Source organism: Myotis brandtii, unplaced genomic scaffold, assembly GCF_000412655.1.
Source record: "Myotis brandtii unplaced genomic scaffold, ASM41265v1 scaffold443, whole genome shotgun sequence".
In the NCBI taxonomy this organism is placed as follows: domain Eukaryota; kingdom Metazoa; phylum Chordata; class Mammalia; order Chiroptera; family Vespertilionidae; genus Myotis; species Myotis brandtii.
The window spans coordinates 654,797-671,688 of NW_005366952.1; the positions used below are offsets into that span (position 1 = coordinate 654,797).

At 43.0% G+C, this 16,892-nt stretch overlaps 1 protein-coding gene across 1 annotated transcript in view; it reads left to right on the forward strand.

Annotated features, from left to right (window-relative positions):
- The window catches only part of NPAS3 (neuronal PAS domain protein 3), a gene marked incomplete at its 5' end in the record, with an annotated part of 646,962 nt that overhangs the window by 610,171 nt on the left and 19,899 nt on the right, over positions 1-16,892 (forward strand). Inside the window, 2 exons of the mRNA XM_014546418.1 lie at positions 6,532-6,725; positions 11,453-11,559. Coding sequence (XP_014401904.1) covers positions 6,532-6,725; positions 11,453-11,559 — 301 coding nt within the window. The remainder of the gene's footprint in view (positions 1-6,531; positions 6,726-11,452; positions 11,560-16,892) is intronic.

Consider the following 16,892-nt stretch of genomic DNA (forward strand, 5'->3'; position numbering starts at 1 on the left):
GGCAGACAGACAGGGACAGAGAGACCTGTTAGGGCAGATTCTCCAACCTATGACTCAATATGGTCTAAATCTCAGAAAACCCACTCCCTAAAAATTTGCATGAAGGAATTTGCATGAGGTTGATATTCTCAGGCTAGTTTAGATTAAGTTGTTACTCTATAGGCTAGATGTCAAAGCTCGGAAGACCTTGATAAGCCTTTATCTGTCAGCAGGTTATGGGCCACCTCAAAGCCCCCATCGCTTAGAAATAATTAGCTGGCTCTCCCTCCTGAGCGAGCGATGTGATGATCTGTATGCGAAAGCAGACTTCTACTGGAGAATAAAAGAAAAAAGAGAAGAGTGCCAGAAGGAAGCTAAGGTTTTTAAGGTAAATTTAGATTCCCTTAAAGGACAAGTGAAAAATCTCTGAAGATGCTCTAAACGCAGGGAATCCATCGTCCTTTCGTGCCTGCAGCGTTTTTGTGCCCCTATTTGCTTAGCCCTATTCTCTCCTTTACATTATATGTGGAAAATAATGCACATAATACTTAGCACTTCCTTTTGATAAAGAAAACGTTTCATATTACTGAGATTTTTTTTCCCTAAAAGATGGAGGATAGCTTCCAGATGCATTTTTTTTTTACATGGACTTCCCTTCTTTAAATATCGACAGAGGGGAGGCTTTAGCAAGGTCTTTGTGATGGGCTTGCTCATGAGAAGATATTAGTGGAGCACATCTAAGTGTTCGTCACTAACAGACAACTGGAAGGAGCATATGGCAGGAAGAGAAATATACATTTGTCCAAGAAACGTGGCTTGTTAACACTCCCACACTCATCTTGAACTCTGAGGACAGGGACTTACAGCCTCGTGCACATCAACTTGTAACAGAGAAGAAAAATAAAAGTCCAATGATGATTTCTTCAATGTGAGACTGATGAATAATGTGAATTTGGAGGTTTTTATTTAAAAAAAAACAACGGTGGAATTTCAGCTCAGAAATCCTGTGCATTCTGCCTCACTGGGGCTGGCATCTGGGCAGTGCTGCGTGAGGAGTTTAGAAAAATATGGGCTTTAGCATTTTTGTACAGCTCTTTATGATAAAGCAAGAACAATGAAAGGAAGCTCAGTGAGGATTGAGTTCTGATACAGAATTGAGCTCAGGGGCGAAGAATCCCTCAGTTCAGAAATCGATTTTGAAGAATGTGTGTAGATTAGATTTAAGACCAGACTGAGGTGAACCTTTAGAACACAGAGGCAGGTTTCACCTGGTATCGGCCAAAACTAAAGCATTGCTCCAACTCAGCGACGACCCATAAAAACCCCATTGCTTAATTCTTGAAGTGTACTTTGCATTTATTAACTTGCAGCTGTACTCAGACTCCCAACCCACCATGGAGTGAGGGCCATCCTATGGAGCATTCGGTCACAGGATTCTCTAGAACTTACTGAAACCCTCGGTCTGATTGTCTGCTCCTTTGCCTCCACTTTGTATCTGAGGAAACGCTGCCCCAGCCAAAGGCCTTGCCAAGGCTACCGGAACCAGGACTGAAAGCAAATGTTTCCCAATTCAGTGTTATTTCCACTCCACAATCCTCCTTTCATTTTAAAGCTGCTATGTTATTTGTATAGTTTTAATGGCTCTTCACATAAGAGGATATGTGTATTTGGGCTTATACATTTACATTCAAAATCATTTTCCATTCACTCACTGAACTTGATAAGGAAGCCATCCCATTCTTTGGGATGTTACCACTGGGATGGGCAACAAGCTTGGCATTTATATCAGAACTAGGGGCCCGGTGCACGAAATTCGTGCACGGGGGACTTGATAAGGAAGCCATCCCATTCTTTGGGATGTTGCCACTGAGACGGGCAACAAGCTTGGCATTTATATCAGAATGGAATTGTGGATGGAGAAAAGGGAACTTTAGAGCTTTGAGAAATGTTTGTATTTCTTACAAAAGTAATTATAGAGCAAGAGAACCTTAACTTAGAGGAAAACATAAGTTGCCTTGGGCTTCGGGTACTTACAGTAGGGGAAGTGCCTTTAGTATTCTCTCATCTGTTTTCTTCATTAGTAATTCCACTGAATTCCCTGGTTTTAACTATCACCTCCAGAAAAAAAAAAGAATCCAAAATTGTACTTTCAACTATCATTTCTTAAGTATGCAGCTCCTTTTTCCAACTATCCCCTGGACACGTTGTCTAGGACCCCCCACCCCACCCCAGGCTCAAATACACAAGGTCCACAGGGAAATCTTTGTCTCCACACTGCTCATACCCACACACTGGTAGTACCATTCTGTCTATCATTACCATTCTGTCTATCATCATCATCATCATCGTCATCATCCTGATGCTAGGAGACAGTAATCATGGTGCCAGCTCTTCTCACCAGCTCCCATTGCCAGTCTCTACTGCTTTACACGTACCTGCCATTTGGGCCCATCCCTGTCTCGTTACCTGTTGACACCCACTGCACCTGTGCCAATACGTTCCCTTTTATATTCTTTTGCTCTAGCTCTTCTCTCAATCTGAAAACCCCTTTCACCATTCTATGACCATATCTTATGTCAACAATGTACTCAAATGCCAGTTTCACATATACTTCCTGATCCATTCAGGCAAAAGTATTACTGGCTACCCTGAATTTCCAAAGACCTTATCCTTTACCTTTCTTATGGAGCATACTTGTTACTTAATAAAATAGTACTTGTTGAGCATATATTGTGTATCAGGCATATATATACATGAGAACTTTATATACATTTTCATTGAATCCTCTCAGCAGCCCTATAAGACCTAAAGGGCCTCTACCCCAGAGGTCCCTGTTTAATTGGTTTTGGGTACAGTTGAACATGGGGACTTTTAAGACTCCCTGGTGATTCCACTGTGTGGCAGATTGAGAACCACTGGTGTAACTCCAAACCCATTAGCCACCTATTCTCCAGTAGGACGTATCACATTTGGAGCTTTAAAACAAATGCTGGACTCCAGCCCAGTCCCAACAAACTTGAATCCCTGGGGGATAGAGCCCAGGAACCTTCATGTTAGCAAAGCTTCACAGGTGATTCTGCCACATAACCAGGATGGAGAACTACTCTCTCGCTCAGTCACTGTGTCATCTCCCAGGTGATTACATACGTCTACTCCACTTTGTAGTCCATACACTCTTTGAGGAAAGGTTTACATTTGATTCATCTTGGTCTATTCCCTGGCACATAGCAAGAGCCTTTGTACATAATATGTTTTAGAAACTTAAAAATAAAATAAAATAAATGCCCTTTGCTGATCTTATTATGAAAACAATGAACACCTTAATGGAATACTTATCCTCTTCATGGGACTAGGTTTTAATCTCTACTACACCAGCCTGGGAATGAAGCAAGTCATTGCAGTGCTCTGAGCATCGCAGCTGCGTGGCTGTGCGGTGTCAGAGCCAGGGCTGGAACCCAGACGCCTTCCTCTGCATCTCCTGCCTTAAACACAACTGCCAAGTGAAACAACAGTCTACATGTTTGGATAGATGCTGTCACACATGTTTCTACAATTTGAACATAACCTGTCACATGGGGCGGGAGGCGAACTGTTGGCATCATGAAATAGATTTGGAAAAACATATCAATTTAAGACCAAAAGGCTAATTATGTGACCTAACATACTCAGTCCCATCCTCCCTCACCCCCAGATGCGCATATGAACAAACCCACCCTCTCATTGTTCTTCAACATTTCTTGACAACTATTTAATTACTACATTAGTAAGTTTCTTAGTTTTCTTTTTCTTCTTCTTAGTTTGTGCTATTTCTCAGACTTTTCAAATAACCTGAGCTTCTGGTTATAAGTGAAGTCTATTTAAAGGTTTATATACAGATTACCGAAGGCAGTAAATTGTCATGTTCCATTCAATATGAATATGCACATCAAATGTATACGGGGATAAAGGAGAAATGACACACAAGACCTAGAAACCGGATTTAGGCTCTTTTTTGGCATTTCCAAGTCAGGTAACTCTACACAGGGAATGAACTTTCCAGAATCTCTTTCCTCACCTAAAAAAATGGAAGGGAAAAGGACCTAAAATAGACCCTCCAAAATTTTCTTCCAAATATTATTATTTTAGAGGGTTATAAACTTTCATAATTCATTACCAGGCTTTTGGTCAAGATTAAATTAATAATTGCTTCTTATCCTTATTATCTAGTTGATATTTTTAAAGGCGAAGAGAATCATAGTGAAATTTGCAGACTTCTTTACAATTTAGAGAGTGTTCCCCTCCATTATCTCCTTTGGTTTTTATAACATAACTGCAGACTAGTTATTATGCCCATTTCACAGAAAATGAAATTCAGATGCAGAGAATTGACCCGCCCAGGGTAATGAAATGAGAAAATGGCAAATCTAGACGCGACTGGACCCAACTGTGATCCCCAGCGACACCTGACGGCCACCGGCAAAGCTGGAGATGGAGGCCCGGGAGATCTGACATGCATACGGCTCAGCCCAGTAGCCTGTCTGTCTCCCAAAATGTTTTCTAGCCCAGACACCTATAAATCACTTTCAAATAGAATACCAAGCAGGGATTTACTTAGCATATCATTTCTGGGTGTGTGTTTTCCTGCGCATTTATAGATCTGTGTTTTTCCAAGCTGAGTGTTCCTGATAGTGCAAGACAGATAATGATAAATGAGCATCTATGTGAGCCTGGCTGGGAGGAGGACCAGGAACTGTTGACACCCCTCCTGTGAAGTTAATACCATTTCTTTTAGCTGTTTCTTTATTAGTTAATGAGGTCTGGCCAAAAAAAATGTGTCTGTGATGGTGTGTTAGCATCCTTGCCTCTAGGTACATTTTCAAGTATTTCAAAAGTAGCTCGTCCGACCAAAGCTTAAAGCAAAGGTGCATTAAGTATGAATTTAGTTAACTTCAAATGCGGGTGGTCGAAAAACTGCTCCTGAAATAACCTAAATAATCCTCCTCATTGGCGTTTCCAGATGGGCGGCTCTGGGTGCAACGTGAAGGGGGACAGGGAAGAGGGAGGGTGCAGAGCAGCCAGGACTCGCAGGGCAGCCGGAAGCTTTGATCCTGCCCCTGGCTGACAGCTGTGTGGCTGACTTTGGGAAACTGAATAACTTAAGGGAAACAAAAACAAAATGAGAAAGGAATTACCAGTCAAGCCCCTGGGAAGGAGAGCAGACACTAGATCTTAGTGCTCCTGGGAGGCCAGAGACCGCTTCCCACCTCGGTTCCTTATGGCCAAGAGGGAAAAGGAAAATCTCAAAAGGGATGCACTTGGCAAGCCAACTGTGAAGCTTGGTTAGCCGCTGCCCTGAGCTCCAGGTCCAGTGCATCGCAGCGATGACCTCCACCACCTGGCTCTAGAAGGCCACACTGCACACTGCGGCAGAGTCCTAGGGACACAGCTAGCGCACGCGCGCACACACACACACACACACACACACAGGGTCCAGTGCATCGCAGCGATGACCTCTACGACCTGGCTCTAGAAGGCCACACTGCACACTGCAGCAGAGTCCTAGGGACACAGCTAGCGCACACACACACGCACGCATACGCACGCACACAGAGTCTTCACCTCCTCCACACACACACCCAACTTCTATCATTCCAAAGCACAGCCACATAAATCCTTCCCACTTTCCATCCTTTCATGATTTTGTTTCCCCAAAACGTAATTAATGAAGTTAACATTGTGGCTCTTCTACATACAGTTTATAAGCAAAGGAACTTTTTCAAGAGATGCCTTCTGTTTGGTTCTAGTGGCCTGGGCTACCTGGTGTGTATTTGGGCTAACAAACTGCAAATCATAGCCCAACATTCTCCTTCCTGTTTCTGCATCAGTGACCAAAAGGAGCCCCCTAATTGGTGGGAGTCTTCCTAACCCTTCATCAGGAGGAGGTCGAGAAACAAGGAAGGAAAGAAGGACCGAATCTTCCGACCTCCAACCTTATGGGCACGGCAGCAAATTGCAGTGTTACTGGTTATTCAATGTTACCTCTGAATATCTGTGCACAAAGGGGTGCATTCATGTCATCCCCACTGAGTCTTTCATTCATGGAGTCTTTGGCCTTTTGCGATATCAACCCCAAATGAAGGAAAGCTGAGCCACACTTCTGAAAGGAGTTGGCCACGTAATCCCACTCGGTGTGGATTTGGAGAGAAACAGACACCATCCATTAACAAGGGCTGGTCATGCAAATGTCTCCTCCTTCACAGCTCAGTGCTCAACTTTCTGGTCATTTTAGCTGGTTTACGAACTTCCTCTAAATGTAAAAAAAAAAAAGTGCCTGAAAAATAGCAACAGCATAGCATAATAATAATGCTGCGTTGGGACATGCTCAGAGTATAATATTTCTCTATTGTCGCCTGCCTTGAGGACACAGAAGGCACTTCGACAGCCATTATGATTACAAAAGGTACAAGCTAATATTGGCTGTGCCAGATGTAATTTTGCATTTCTCTCAAAAGAAACACTGTTACGTCCCAGCTGTAAACATGACTGTGTCCTGTACTCGCTGTTCTGTTACAGGTGATCCACATAACAGGTCGGCTACGACTGCGGGTGTCGCTGTCCCACGGGAGGACCATCCCCAGCCAGATCATGGGTCTTGTGGTCGTGGCGCATGCCTTGCCTCCCCCTACAATCAATGAAGTCAGAATCGACTGCCATATGTTCGTCACTCGAGTAAATATGGACCTCAATATCATTTACTGTGAAAATAGGTACTTGGTTTTTGTTTCCGTTTGCCCTGCTGTATGTTGCACATGGGTGAGGGTTGGTGTTTTCAGCAGGCTGCAGGATTTTACTCTCCCAATGAGGCTCATTATAAATCCTGATCTTATTTCTAATGGATGCTTGGACTGACACCAAACATGATTTTTATTTTAAATTTCCATTGCTGCCCTGATTTGCATTAGGGATAACAATGGAATGAATTGGGATACCCAGACATCCATGTGCTATAAGTAAGGCCCATTTTGCCCAAAAAAATCCAAGGAGAGAGCAAGACTGAGACATTATTGGATGAATTGGGATACCCAGACATCCATGTGCTATAAGGCCCATTTTGCCCAAAAAATCCAAGGAGAGAGCAAGACTGAGACATTATTGGGAAAATGATGCAGGAAAGGGTGCTTAGGAGTGATGCCTCAGCCAGACCCTCTTCCTGACTCCTGCAGGGCCCAGCCTCGTGATGGTCAGTGTTCACACAGGCAGGCATTAGCGCGGTGCCTTAATCAGCTCAGGCTGCTATAACAAATCACCATAGCCCGGCAGCCTGAACAACAGACAGGTATTTCTCACAGATCTGGAGGCTGGGAAGGCCAAGGTCCAGGTGCAGGCTGCTTAGATTCCTGGTGAGAGCCCTCTTCCTGGCTTACAAACGGCTGCCTTCTGCTGTCCTCACGCAGGGAGACAGAGCTGTGGGCTCTTCTCTGTATAAGGACTCAAATTCCATCGCAGGGGCTCTATCCCCATGAACTCATCTAAACCTCATCTAAACCAAAGGTCCTACCTCCTAATACCATCACATTGAGGGGAAGGGCTGTAATATATGAATTTGGGGTGGGGGGGGGACACAAACGTTTAGTCCACACAGCACATATACAGAACCAATGAGAATCAGAGCCCTCTAGAGGAAAAAAAGGACCAAGATATTGAACCTGATATAGGTCATCAGACTGGTCTGGGCTTTCTACACATGTATTAAATAAAATTTGTAATTCTCACTTTCATTAATTAAAAAATAAGATGACTCATTGTGTGAATAACTTGCCAGTCCTTCCTCAGGATTGAGCTTTTATAAAAGGACTTCTTGGCCTTTGGCTAAAAGTTCACTTTTTCCATTAAGCACAAAGTGAGGGACAAGGAAATGGGACAATGCCCCTTCAGACCTTTCACCTAGAAGTCACCAGCCCTCAGACTAATGTAAAGAGGAGAGGTTGATGGGATGTGGGGAGCAGGGAACGGAGCAGTGCAGGGCTGCTGAGGGGGCTGTGGTGATGCTGTCCCTCCCCCGTGCTATGGGAAGAATTACAGTCAGTTTTGAGAAGTTGCTTTTGTGGCTCGGTGTTGTCAGCCATGGATACAGTATATGCTCACTGAGCCCTGTGAGTGCCTAGGAGGAAAAATGAAAAAGCAGAACGGCCAAGTGGCTTGGTAATTGACCTCCTCATGGCCGAGCCAAGAGGCAGGCAGACAGCATTGCGTTCAGTCAGTTGGGAAGTGAAAGGTGTTGCGGCTGAGTTAGAAATGCCTACCATTTCCTGTCAGGATTTGATTCAGAGAAAAGAATTCACCAATGGGAGACATACCTGCCTGCCTCTTAATCTTCGGTGGGGTAGAAGATATCACAAAACTGGCGCTATTATTTAATAAGTAACTCTAAATCTATTTTTTTAAGCTTTTGGTGGCATTTAGTAAAAATTGTATCATCTTGACTGTATAGTTGGCTATATCTAAGGTATTCTGGAATGGCCACAGGAAATCAGGAAGGACATTTAGCCAAATGATTGCCTAGAGTTGGCAAGTAATAATAAAGATGACTAACATTGATTGAACACTTACTACACACTTGGCAATGTGCAGAGCTCATTACAAGGGTGGGGCAAAAGTAGGTTTATAGTTGTGAGTACATGAAACACAGTTTATTCTTGTATTATTATTTAATAATTACTGTATTATTTTCCATCTGAACAACTGTAAGCCTACTTTTGCCCCACCCTGTATGCACCATCTAACTCGAGTTTCTGGACAGTTCTGTGAGGCAGGTCTTGCCATTGTCTCAATCCCCCTCAGGTGATTTCAGGTGAAAGAGAGAGATTAAGTGATTTACCTGAGGCCAAGATTTAAACCCAAATCTGACGGATTCAGAAACCTCTCACTTAGCAACATCCTGTGGGGCCTCCCTGCATTCCCTGTCTCTTATTTTTCCTCAGAAGTCAGGACAGATGGTAAGGAACTGGTCATAATAACTGCCTAGGTGGACCTTTCACACATGTGCACCCACGAAAAACAGCCGCAGCCCATAGAGCTATTTATCCTGGTTTAAAATGTAGAATGCTGGAGACCCAGGAGGCAGAAAGTCAAAGGATGAGCTATGGTATTGCTTCTTTGAAAACATAGGTCAGCTCCCTTGATTTAGGTTACCAACACCAATCCCTAAAAAAAAGGGGGGTGGGGGTGAGGGGTGGGGAGTCTTGTCTTATTTCCCTAACATTTACCCAGTGATTGTCCTATCCCAAAACTAGCACTTAATTTTCATGAGATCACAGACTAATTCTTTTGACATGCTCCACAGAACCAAGTGCCTTATGGTGCCACTCTAGTAATTGAGATTACATTCTGTAACCACTTTAAGCTATTTTTTATTCCCATTTAAATAAAGTTTTCTACAACCCCTTATTAGCCAATACAATACAGCATTATTTCCTAACTGAAGATGATAGTAATTATTAAAAAGACCTATGTGGAGGTAATTGTATATTTGACCTACGGGAGAAGCGTACAGACAGCTGCCTTCTGCTATTGCATCTTGTATTCTGATGCAAATGTGTGTCCGGTGCAATGCTATGTTCATTTCATTCATTCAACCCCTCACCAGCCTCTTAGCTATTTTACAGATGAGGGAACTGAGGCTCAGAGTACAAGATGCCAGGGGGATCTGGTTCTCATAGAGGTCATCAGACTGTCCTGGGCTTCCACTACATATAGGAAGAGGTCGCTGAACACCGAGCTGGTCACATTCACCTCAGTAACAGGCTCTGGTACCAAGAAGTGGTTCTATTGTTTGGAAGGATTTCATTCAAATAAAAAATAAGCTAAAGAAATGTCTTCCCTAAAGAATGAAGTGGATTTTTTCCTGGGTTTGTTGTTTAATCAGGGAATTGCTAACTAGAAACTAAAGCCAATCCCTGACTCTACAGACCATCCCCGCTGCCCCTCAGCCCCCGTTCCCCAGGGTTCCCCGGGACAGCCTCCGGCAAAGCTGACATCTAATGCTTTCAGAGGAGCTGGCAAACTTCAGAAACACCAATGAGGGCCTTTTAATGACATCCTTGTTCCCTCATTTGCAGAAAGGGGGTGTAAAGAGTGCGGGGAAGCAGCTAATGGTTTCAGGAAAACACCGACTAATCTGTTTTGCACCAGAAAACAGAGGAATCCTGAGGAAATACTCCTTTTTATCACCCCATTTAGTCTTATCTTGCCAAGAATTCTAGGTTTGCCAAATATGATTTATATTGCTAGACATTGAGACATTCACTCACTGTGTAGTATGTTTTAATTATACTCCATATTATCCTGTTTTTGTTTTATTTCTTATTTCCCTGCCTTGGGAGTCAGAGTTAACTCCCCAGCAGTGATCTCATGAGTTTCTTAAACATGTCATTTCTAAAGACTCACTTCGTATTTGAATACATTATAAGTCACAGACCACAAAACACGCAGGGACATTAAAGAGAATAAATTAAACAAAAGACGTATTTTATTTTAGACTGACCAGAATGAGTCTACGCTTGGGAAGGGAGGAGGATAATAAGCATTTTGACGTGTTTGTGTAAACCAGGCAGATTCTCCCAACATGTTTTCCAATTCTGTGCTCTTTTCCTGCGCTCCTGCCCGAGGACACGGGCGTCTGGGCAATCAATGGCACGGGCTTACACACACGTAATGCCGAGCACAAGGCTGGCAGAGCCGCTCAAATGGTTTAAAGTTTCTGTGTGGACTCCACCACAAAGTACCAGTTAAAAGGGCCAGGAGCGAAAGCCGAGTTCCCAGATGACTAAGACTAAAAAAGATAATACCCCCAGGCATCTGTATGTCTCGGCATTTAAATTCTAGCCCTTGAAATGCCAATTTGCACTTTGTGCCAAAAAGCAGTTGAAGCCCTTTTGCATGGAAATACCCAATAGAAGACCAATCTGTTTAAATGAAAGGTGTCTCTAATCATTTGGTATAAACATAACATGTTTTTATTTTATTATGTAACCTTGAATTATCTTGGCTTCTAATGAGAATCTTTCATTGTTCCTGATTCTCAATAATTTCATGGAATTATGTTGTCTAAATGTGCATTCTGATGCAAAAAAGAAAGAAAGAAGAAGAAAGAAAGAAAGAAAGAAAGAAAGAAAGAAAGAAAGAAAGAAAGAAAGAAAGAAAGAGAGAGAGAGAAAGAAAGAAAGAAAGAAAGAAAGAAAGAAAGAAAGAAAGAAAGAAAGAAAGAACCTATCTAATTATTTAAACACAATTGCTTGATCTAGCACATTTTCTAGTTTAGAAAATGTTATTCATTAAAGAAATAACCTAATGTATAAAGAGTTTTCCCTCAAAGTGCCAAATCCTCCCAGGTACCCTGGGATAATGAAAATCGCCAGTAGGTTTGTTTCTAAGACATCTGACAGTTTCTGTATTTCCTCCCCTTCTGAATTCCAGTCTGTTGTTCTTCTTGTAGGATCAGTGATTACATGGATCTGACCCCTGTAGATATTGTGGGGAAGAGATGCTACCACTTCATCCACGCGGAGGACGTGGAGGGCATCCGGCACAGTCACTTGGACTGTAAGTACCTCTCGTGCGTGTGTGGGCACAAGCTGGCGGGTTTTGCCTCTCTGATGCCTGTTTGGTTTCAGTGCCGATTTCTTCCTTCATGTCGCCTGTGCACTTCTGAGAGGACTGTCAGCATGCGGTGAGAAAAAGTGAGACATAAATCACTTCAACTTGTGTTGGAATTAGATTGAAAGTCGGACCTCGGGCCCAGAGAAATTGCTGGGTCTTTAGGCACTCACCTGGGATTTCACGGTCTCTTGTGCTTTCTCCCCCATGACGCGGTGACAGAACCTTTGTCTTGAGTGCTTTCTTGACCCTTTCATTTTCTAGGGAGCAACTTCCACTCTGAAATGTGTGGTCCCAGTTTCAAAATACTATACAAGGGAGAAGACAAGGTCAAACAGGCCAGAGCCTATAACATGCCTACTGGACTAGCCACAAAGCCAGGGTGAGGGTAAGCCCAGGCAGCAGGGGCGGAGCACACGGCGTGGACAGGGCAGCGCTCAACGGCAGTGTCTTCTTGGTGTGTTTCTGGAAAGAGGGTTATTCAGAGGAGCAGGAGTCTCCATCTCTAGACTCCTGGGAAAAAAGAAACTAATTTCAGCTCTTTGAGTCCAGTTCCCAGCTCCTGACCTGCAGGCTGACCTCCAAGGCACCCTTTGTGGCATTTAAGCAAAGCAGGACCAGCAGTTTCCTGGCTGGGTCCATGTAGTAACCTGCAGCCAGCGTCCTCCTGTAGTTTTCCCTCATCAGACTCGGCAGGGCTGTCTACTGTGCGTGGGTGGGGTCTGCCAATCCCACAGGCGAGAGCACTGACCTGGGAGACCTCTTAGGAAGGGACTGTCTCCTTCCAACCAGAGGCCCCTTTAATGGCCATTCCGTGGACTCTTCCTAGAAGAGGAGGGCCTGCCAGCTTTCTTCCTAGAAGCTTCTGAACCTAGTCCCGAACGCTGGTTTTAAACACCTGCAAGGTACCACAGATGAGCTTGAAACGGAAGCTTCTTTTGTAGTAAAAACAGCCAGGTGGCCTTTGCACTTTCTTCCTCCCCGCTTTCTCACCCTGGTGAGGACAGCAGTTGTTCACTCCTTTCAAACTCAGATCTTCAAAAGGATGATGGAGAGACAGTAAGCTAGCCAAAGTCTCAGAGTGGGAGCATCTTGTTCTGTGGTTTTAGCCCTGAATTCGCAACAAAGACCCGGGACCAAGTTCAGTGTCAGGTGTTGGTAGCATGTCTCTGGGAAAAGCCTGCCGCCAGGCTGCTCTCCAGCAGACTCTGCTCCCAGCACGGAGTGCGCGCCTAGGCCCGCACACCAGGGACTTAGGGGACACACTGCTGCTGTGGATGAACGGGCGTGTGTATTGCAGAAGCAAAAGGCTTTTTGGTTCATTGGAGGGCGGGGGAAGGAATGATGCTGTTTCCTTTTAGGAAACATTCAGGTTCTTTTGTAGCTGGGAATTTAGAGAAAATGAAGAAAAAATCAGAATCTTTAGAGGAAGCTGAAGATATATTTTTGGACCAATATATGCCAGAGAGCCAGACTTTAAAAATGAGTATTGTTTGTAGGACACTGTCGTAGGGGGAGAGTGGTGCTTTTTCATTTGGGAATCTTAATTGAGGTCTAAATTCAGAAACCTGACGCTGACAAAAAAGAACTTTGTCTTCCTCGGTTATTATTTGGAAAACATCATGCTTTCTCTCTGGGATTTGATTTACAGCTGGAAGAAACACAATTCCTCGAGTACAGTGGCCTAGGGCAGTTCATTCCTTCCCATAAAGCAAAGGTCTCTGACAAAATATGTTTGATGCCATTCTTCCCGATCTACTTTTATCTCATTTTCAGTAACCGGAATAATTTGAGAGTGCTGAAAATAAACAACTCTGCCACTCACTATTGTGGTAGACTCCTAATTTTTCTGGTATCTTGCCAGCTAATAAACAGAGAAGGTATGCTTTCAAATTCTGTGATTTTTTTTTCATTACTTGATATTGACATACTGGCTATTGCTTTATGATTTGGCCTACTAACAATGATTGAGTTCACTCTTTCAACTCATACACATGACTTCTAATTTAAAATTCTTTTAATAACCTTAAACACGTGAAAAACAAATAGAATGAGCTGATAATTCTGCACAGTAAAATGCACTGCACATATTTAGCTATCATGCTGTGGAATAACTTCACAATGTCAAGTAGCACACAATTAGTAAAACTGTAGGGGGAGAAAAAGGAGTGTTTTGATCCTGAAGAATTTTGATCCTAATCAGATTGAAATTTCATCGTTCTTATAGTGCTTAATATCTTCAATCACACACACACACACACACACACACACACACACACACACACCAAACGGATGCCAATATCAGGTTTTGCATTCTGTGACCGAAAAAAAAAATGCTAAAATATACAAATGCATCTCGCCCTGTACAATAAACATTAACATCATTATAAAGTAAGATTGAGTCTAAAATTGTGTGATGGAATGTCCCATGTTTACCTAATTCTCTAACTAAAGCAAGCCCAGTAACAAAAGGACAGGGCATGTAATAAGTCTTGGTCGTGTAAACACTGTGAAAAAAAGGCAAAGAGCCAGCACAGCGTCTCCCTTGTCCACAGCCCCAGGCTGTTACCGAAGATGCCTCAACTGTGCCTTCCTGGCGGGTGAAGGTCATGGTGACATCAAATCAGCTCAAGAATAAGATAGAATTCTAAAACAAAGGCATGGTTAAAAAATAAACCACATTAACTATTTAGCTTCTCTTCCTAGAGCTATTGGCACAATTCCTGGTGCTGTCCATGAAAGACAGTTTTTAGCTGTCTGATGATATTTCTGATACTTTGATATCTGCCTTGTGCTCCAGTTTATGGATAAAATTTTGGAAGAAGACTCAGTAGACTTTGGTAACTCAGAACGCTATCTTTATCACATATATCTTTTTCCTAGCATAGGCATCTGCAAATCCTTAGGTGAACTTGTCTCTAGAATGAGAAAAGTAAAAGGAAATCTCAGCTGCAACAGCATTTGACAACTTCGATAAATTGAACCAAGAACTTTGGACCATGGACTCTCCCATTAGGTTAGCAGGAGACGCCTGATAGTTCACTGCGTTTCAACATAAAGAATCACTAAAAATCACATTATCTATACCAATATGGTGCGTTAGTGAAATTATCCTGGTATTCTAAAACCAAAGGAGTTTTAGGTCCTCTTTTTTCACACTGTGAAAAAAATCCTCTTATGATTTTTTTCTTTTTTTCACCTCACAGAAGTCATTGAACCCATCTCATCGATTCTTTAGGCCAAATTGACCAAATCAACATGCCAAGGTTTGAATATTAAACCATTCATATCAGCAATTATTTGAGCATCTTTGCCTATCACCCTCCAGTTCTCCATTGCTCAGGAGGTATCGACCGCAAGATGACTAGTCCTGTCTAGTCTTGTCACCTGGAGTCGCACTTTCCAGTTACCCAGAGCATCAATGTCACTCTTCGATGTGAATGGAACAGAACAGCCATCTACTACTCCACCTCTACCAGTTGCTTGGGAAATAGAAAAGCAAATCCCGAATGCTAAACCAGACAAGAAACTCTCCATGTACCTTTTCATCCAGCCTTTTGTCCACAGAAGATGTTGAATTTGTCTTGCCATAGCCCTAGGGTTCTTCCCTGGTCAAACCAACAACAACTCTCTAAAACCTGGAAAGAGCGGCCTGAAGGAAAACTTCCTCCAAGGCCCAGGGCTCTGGAGCTGTGGGACTTGAGAGAAAAGAGTCCAGAGAGTATGGGACAGAGGCAGCTCTCCCTCCCTGGGGCCCTGAGGGATGAGGAAACTGGAAGGGTTACTTCAGAATGGGAGAAGGACTTCCAGCTTGTCTATGTGACCGTGTAGAGTTAAAAAGCATGGTCTGCCCAATATATTTGGAGGTGTTAAAAAAAATACAGTAGCCTAAGTATTTCTTTCTTAATTACTAAATTCTATACTTCCTAACAAAACTAATGCACAGCTACCTGGCATAATGCTTTCCATGCTGTTTTGCATCAATAACCCCTACACTTTCCTCCTGAAGGCAGCTCATCACCAATGCAAGCCGACTGCTTAATGCAGGACTAATTAGTATATCCCCTTCCAGTCTGCAGGCCCTCCATTGTAATTCCTTCCCAGCTCATTTTTTTCCACAACGCAGCATCAATCAAAGTAAGTGCCCTGCCTGCCTAGGAAACACAAGATGTCCTCCATGCATTTGTCATCTGCCACACAAACAAAGGGGGGATTTAATTGTTGATTTGGGTCTGCTGCCATTGCACTCAGCAGCGGAAGCTGGGAGTGAAGGGAGAAGGGAAGGGATCAAGTTTGATGTGTGGGCTAAATCCAGAGAGCACAGGGGACCCTCTTCTATTTTCTGATCTTAGCAGTTTTCAGGGCTGACTCTTCAGGGATTTAGATGCAACCTAATTATTGGCTGGACTTTTTTCCCCAAAGCAAATGATTTTTCTGCTTCTCCCATATGAATATGAACATTCCCATGAAAGGGAATGCGTGTAACAGCCACCATGTCTGACTTTTTTCAAAACCCAAGTTAGCCCATATCGTGTGCCTGTCCACAATAGAGACTGCCACACAGAGACAAAATAAAGCCAGGTTTTTAGGCAGGAGTGAATTAGTATTATTATTTTATGTATTTTCAGGGGTTGGGATCAGGGAGGAGTGGAAAATGCTGATTTGGGCTTTTCAAGTTCAAGGACAGGCAAACTCAGAGGACAGAGACTAGCATGGGTCTAACCACCCACAGGCCAACTGGCCCTGCTGCAGTGCATTACAGAAATGCAGACGTTCAGGCCTCTCCCAGGCTCCTGAATCGGAACCTGCAGTTAACAAGATCCCAGCTGACTCAATTTACGTTAAAGCTTAAGAAGTACTGACTATACTAGTATTTAGAAGGCAGTACTTTACATGGAGTAAAAGTAAATACGAATCGACTAAGGATTTAAGGACTTTATTTTAAATTTATTAATAGTAATAAAATATGAGTAGTGAATTGGCTCTCAGGGTCTCTCAATCAGTGTCCCAATGAAATGAGTATGTGATTCCTAGCTTGCTAAAGTGATTAACTTCTTTAAAAAGTTGTGAAATTTTAAATGTCAGTGGGGAAAGTTGAGTATAAAAAGTAGTAATAGTCAACTTATCATCAAGAGACCTTCAGTTTTTTCTCCGGGTTAATATTTTCCTATGTTCTTGATTGCATGTATGAATATTCCTGTTCCATTTTCCTGCTCAAGTTCATCTAACACAGTGATTCTCAACCTTGGCTGCACATTAGAATCACCTGGGAATCTTTT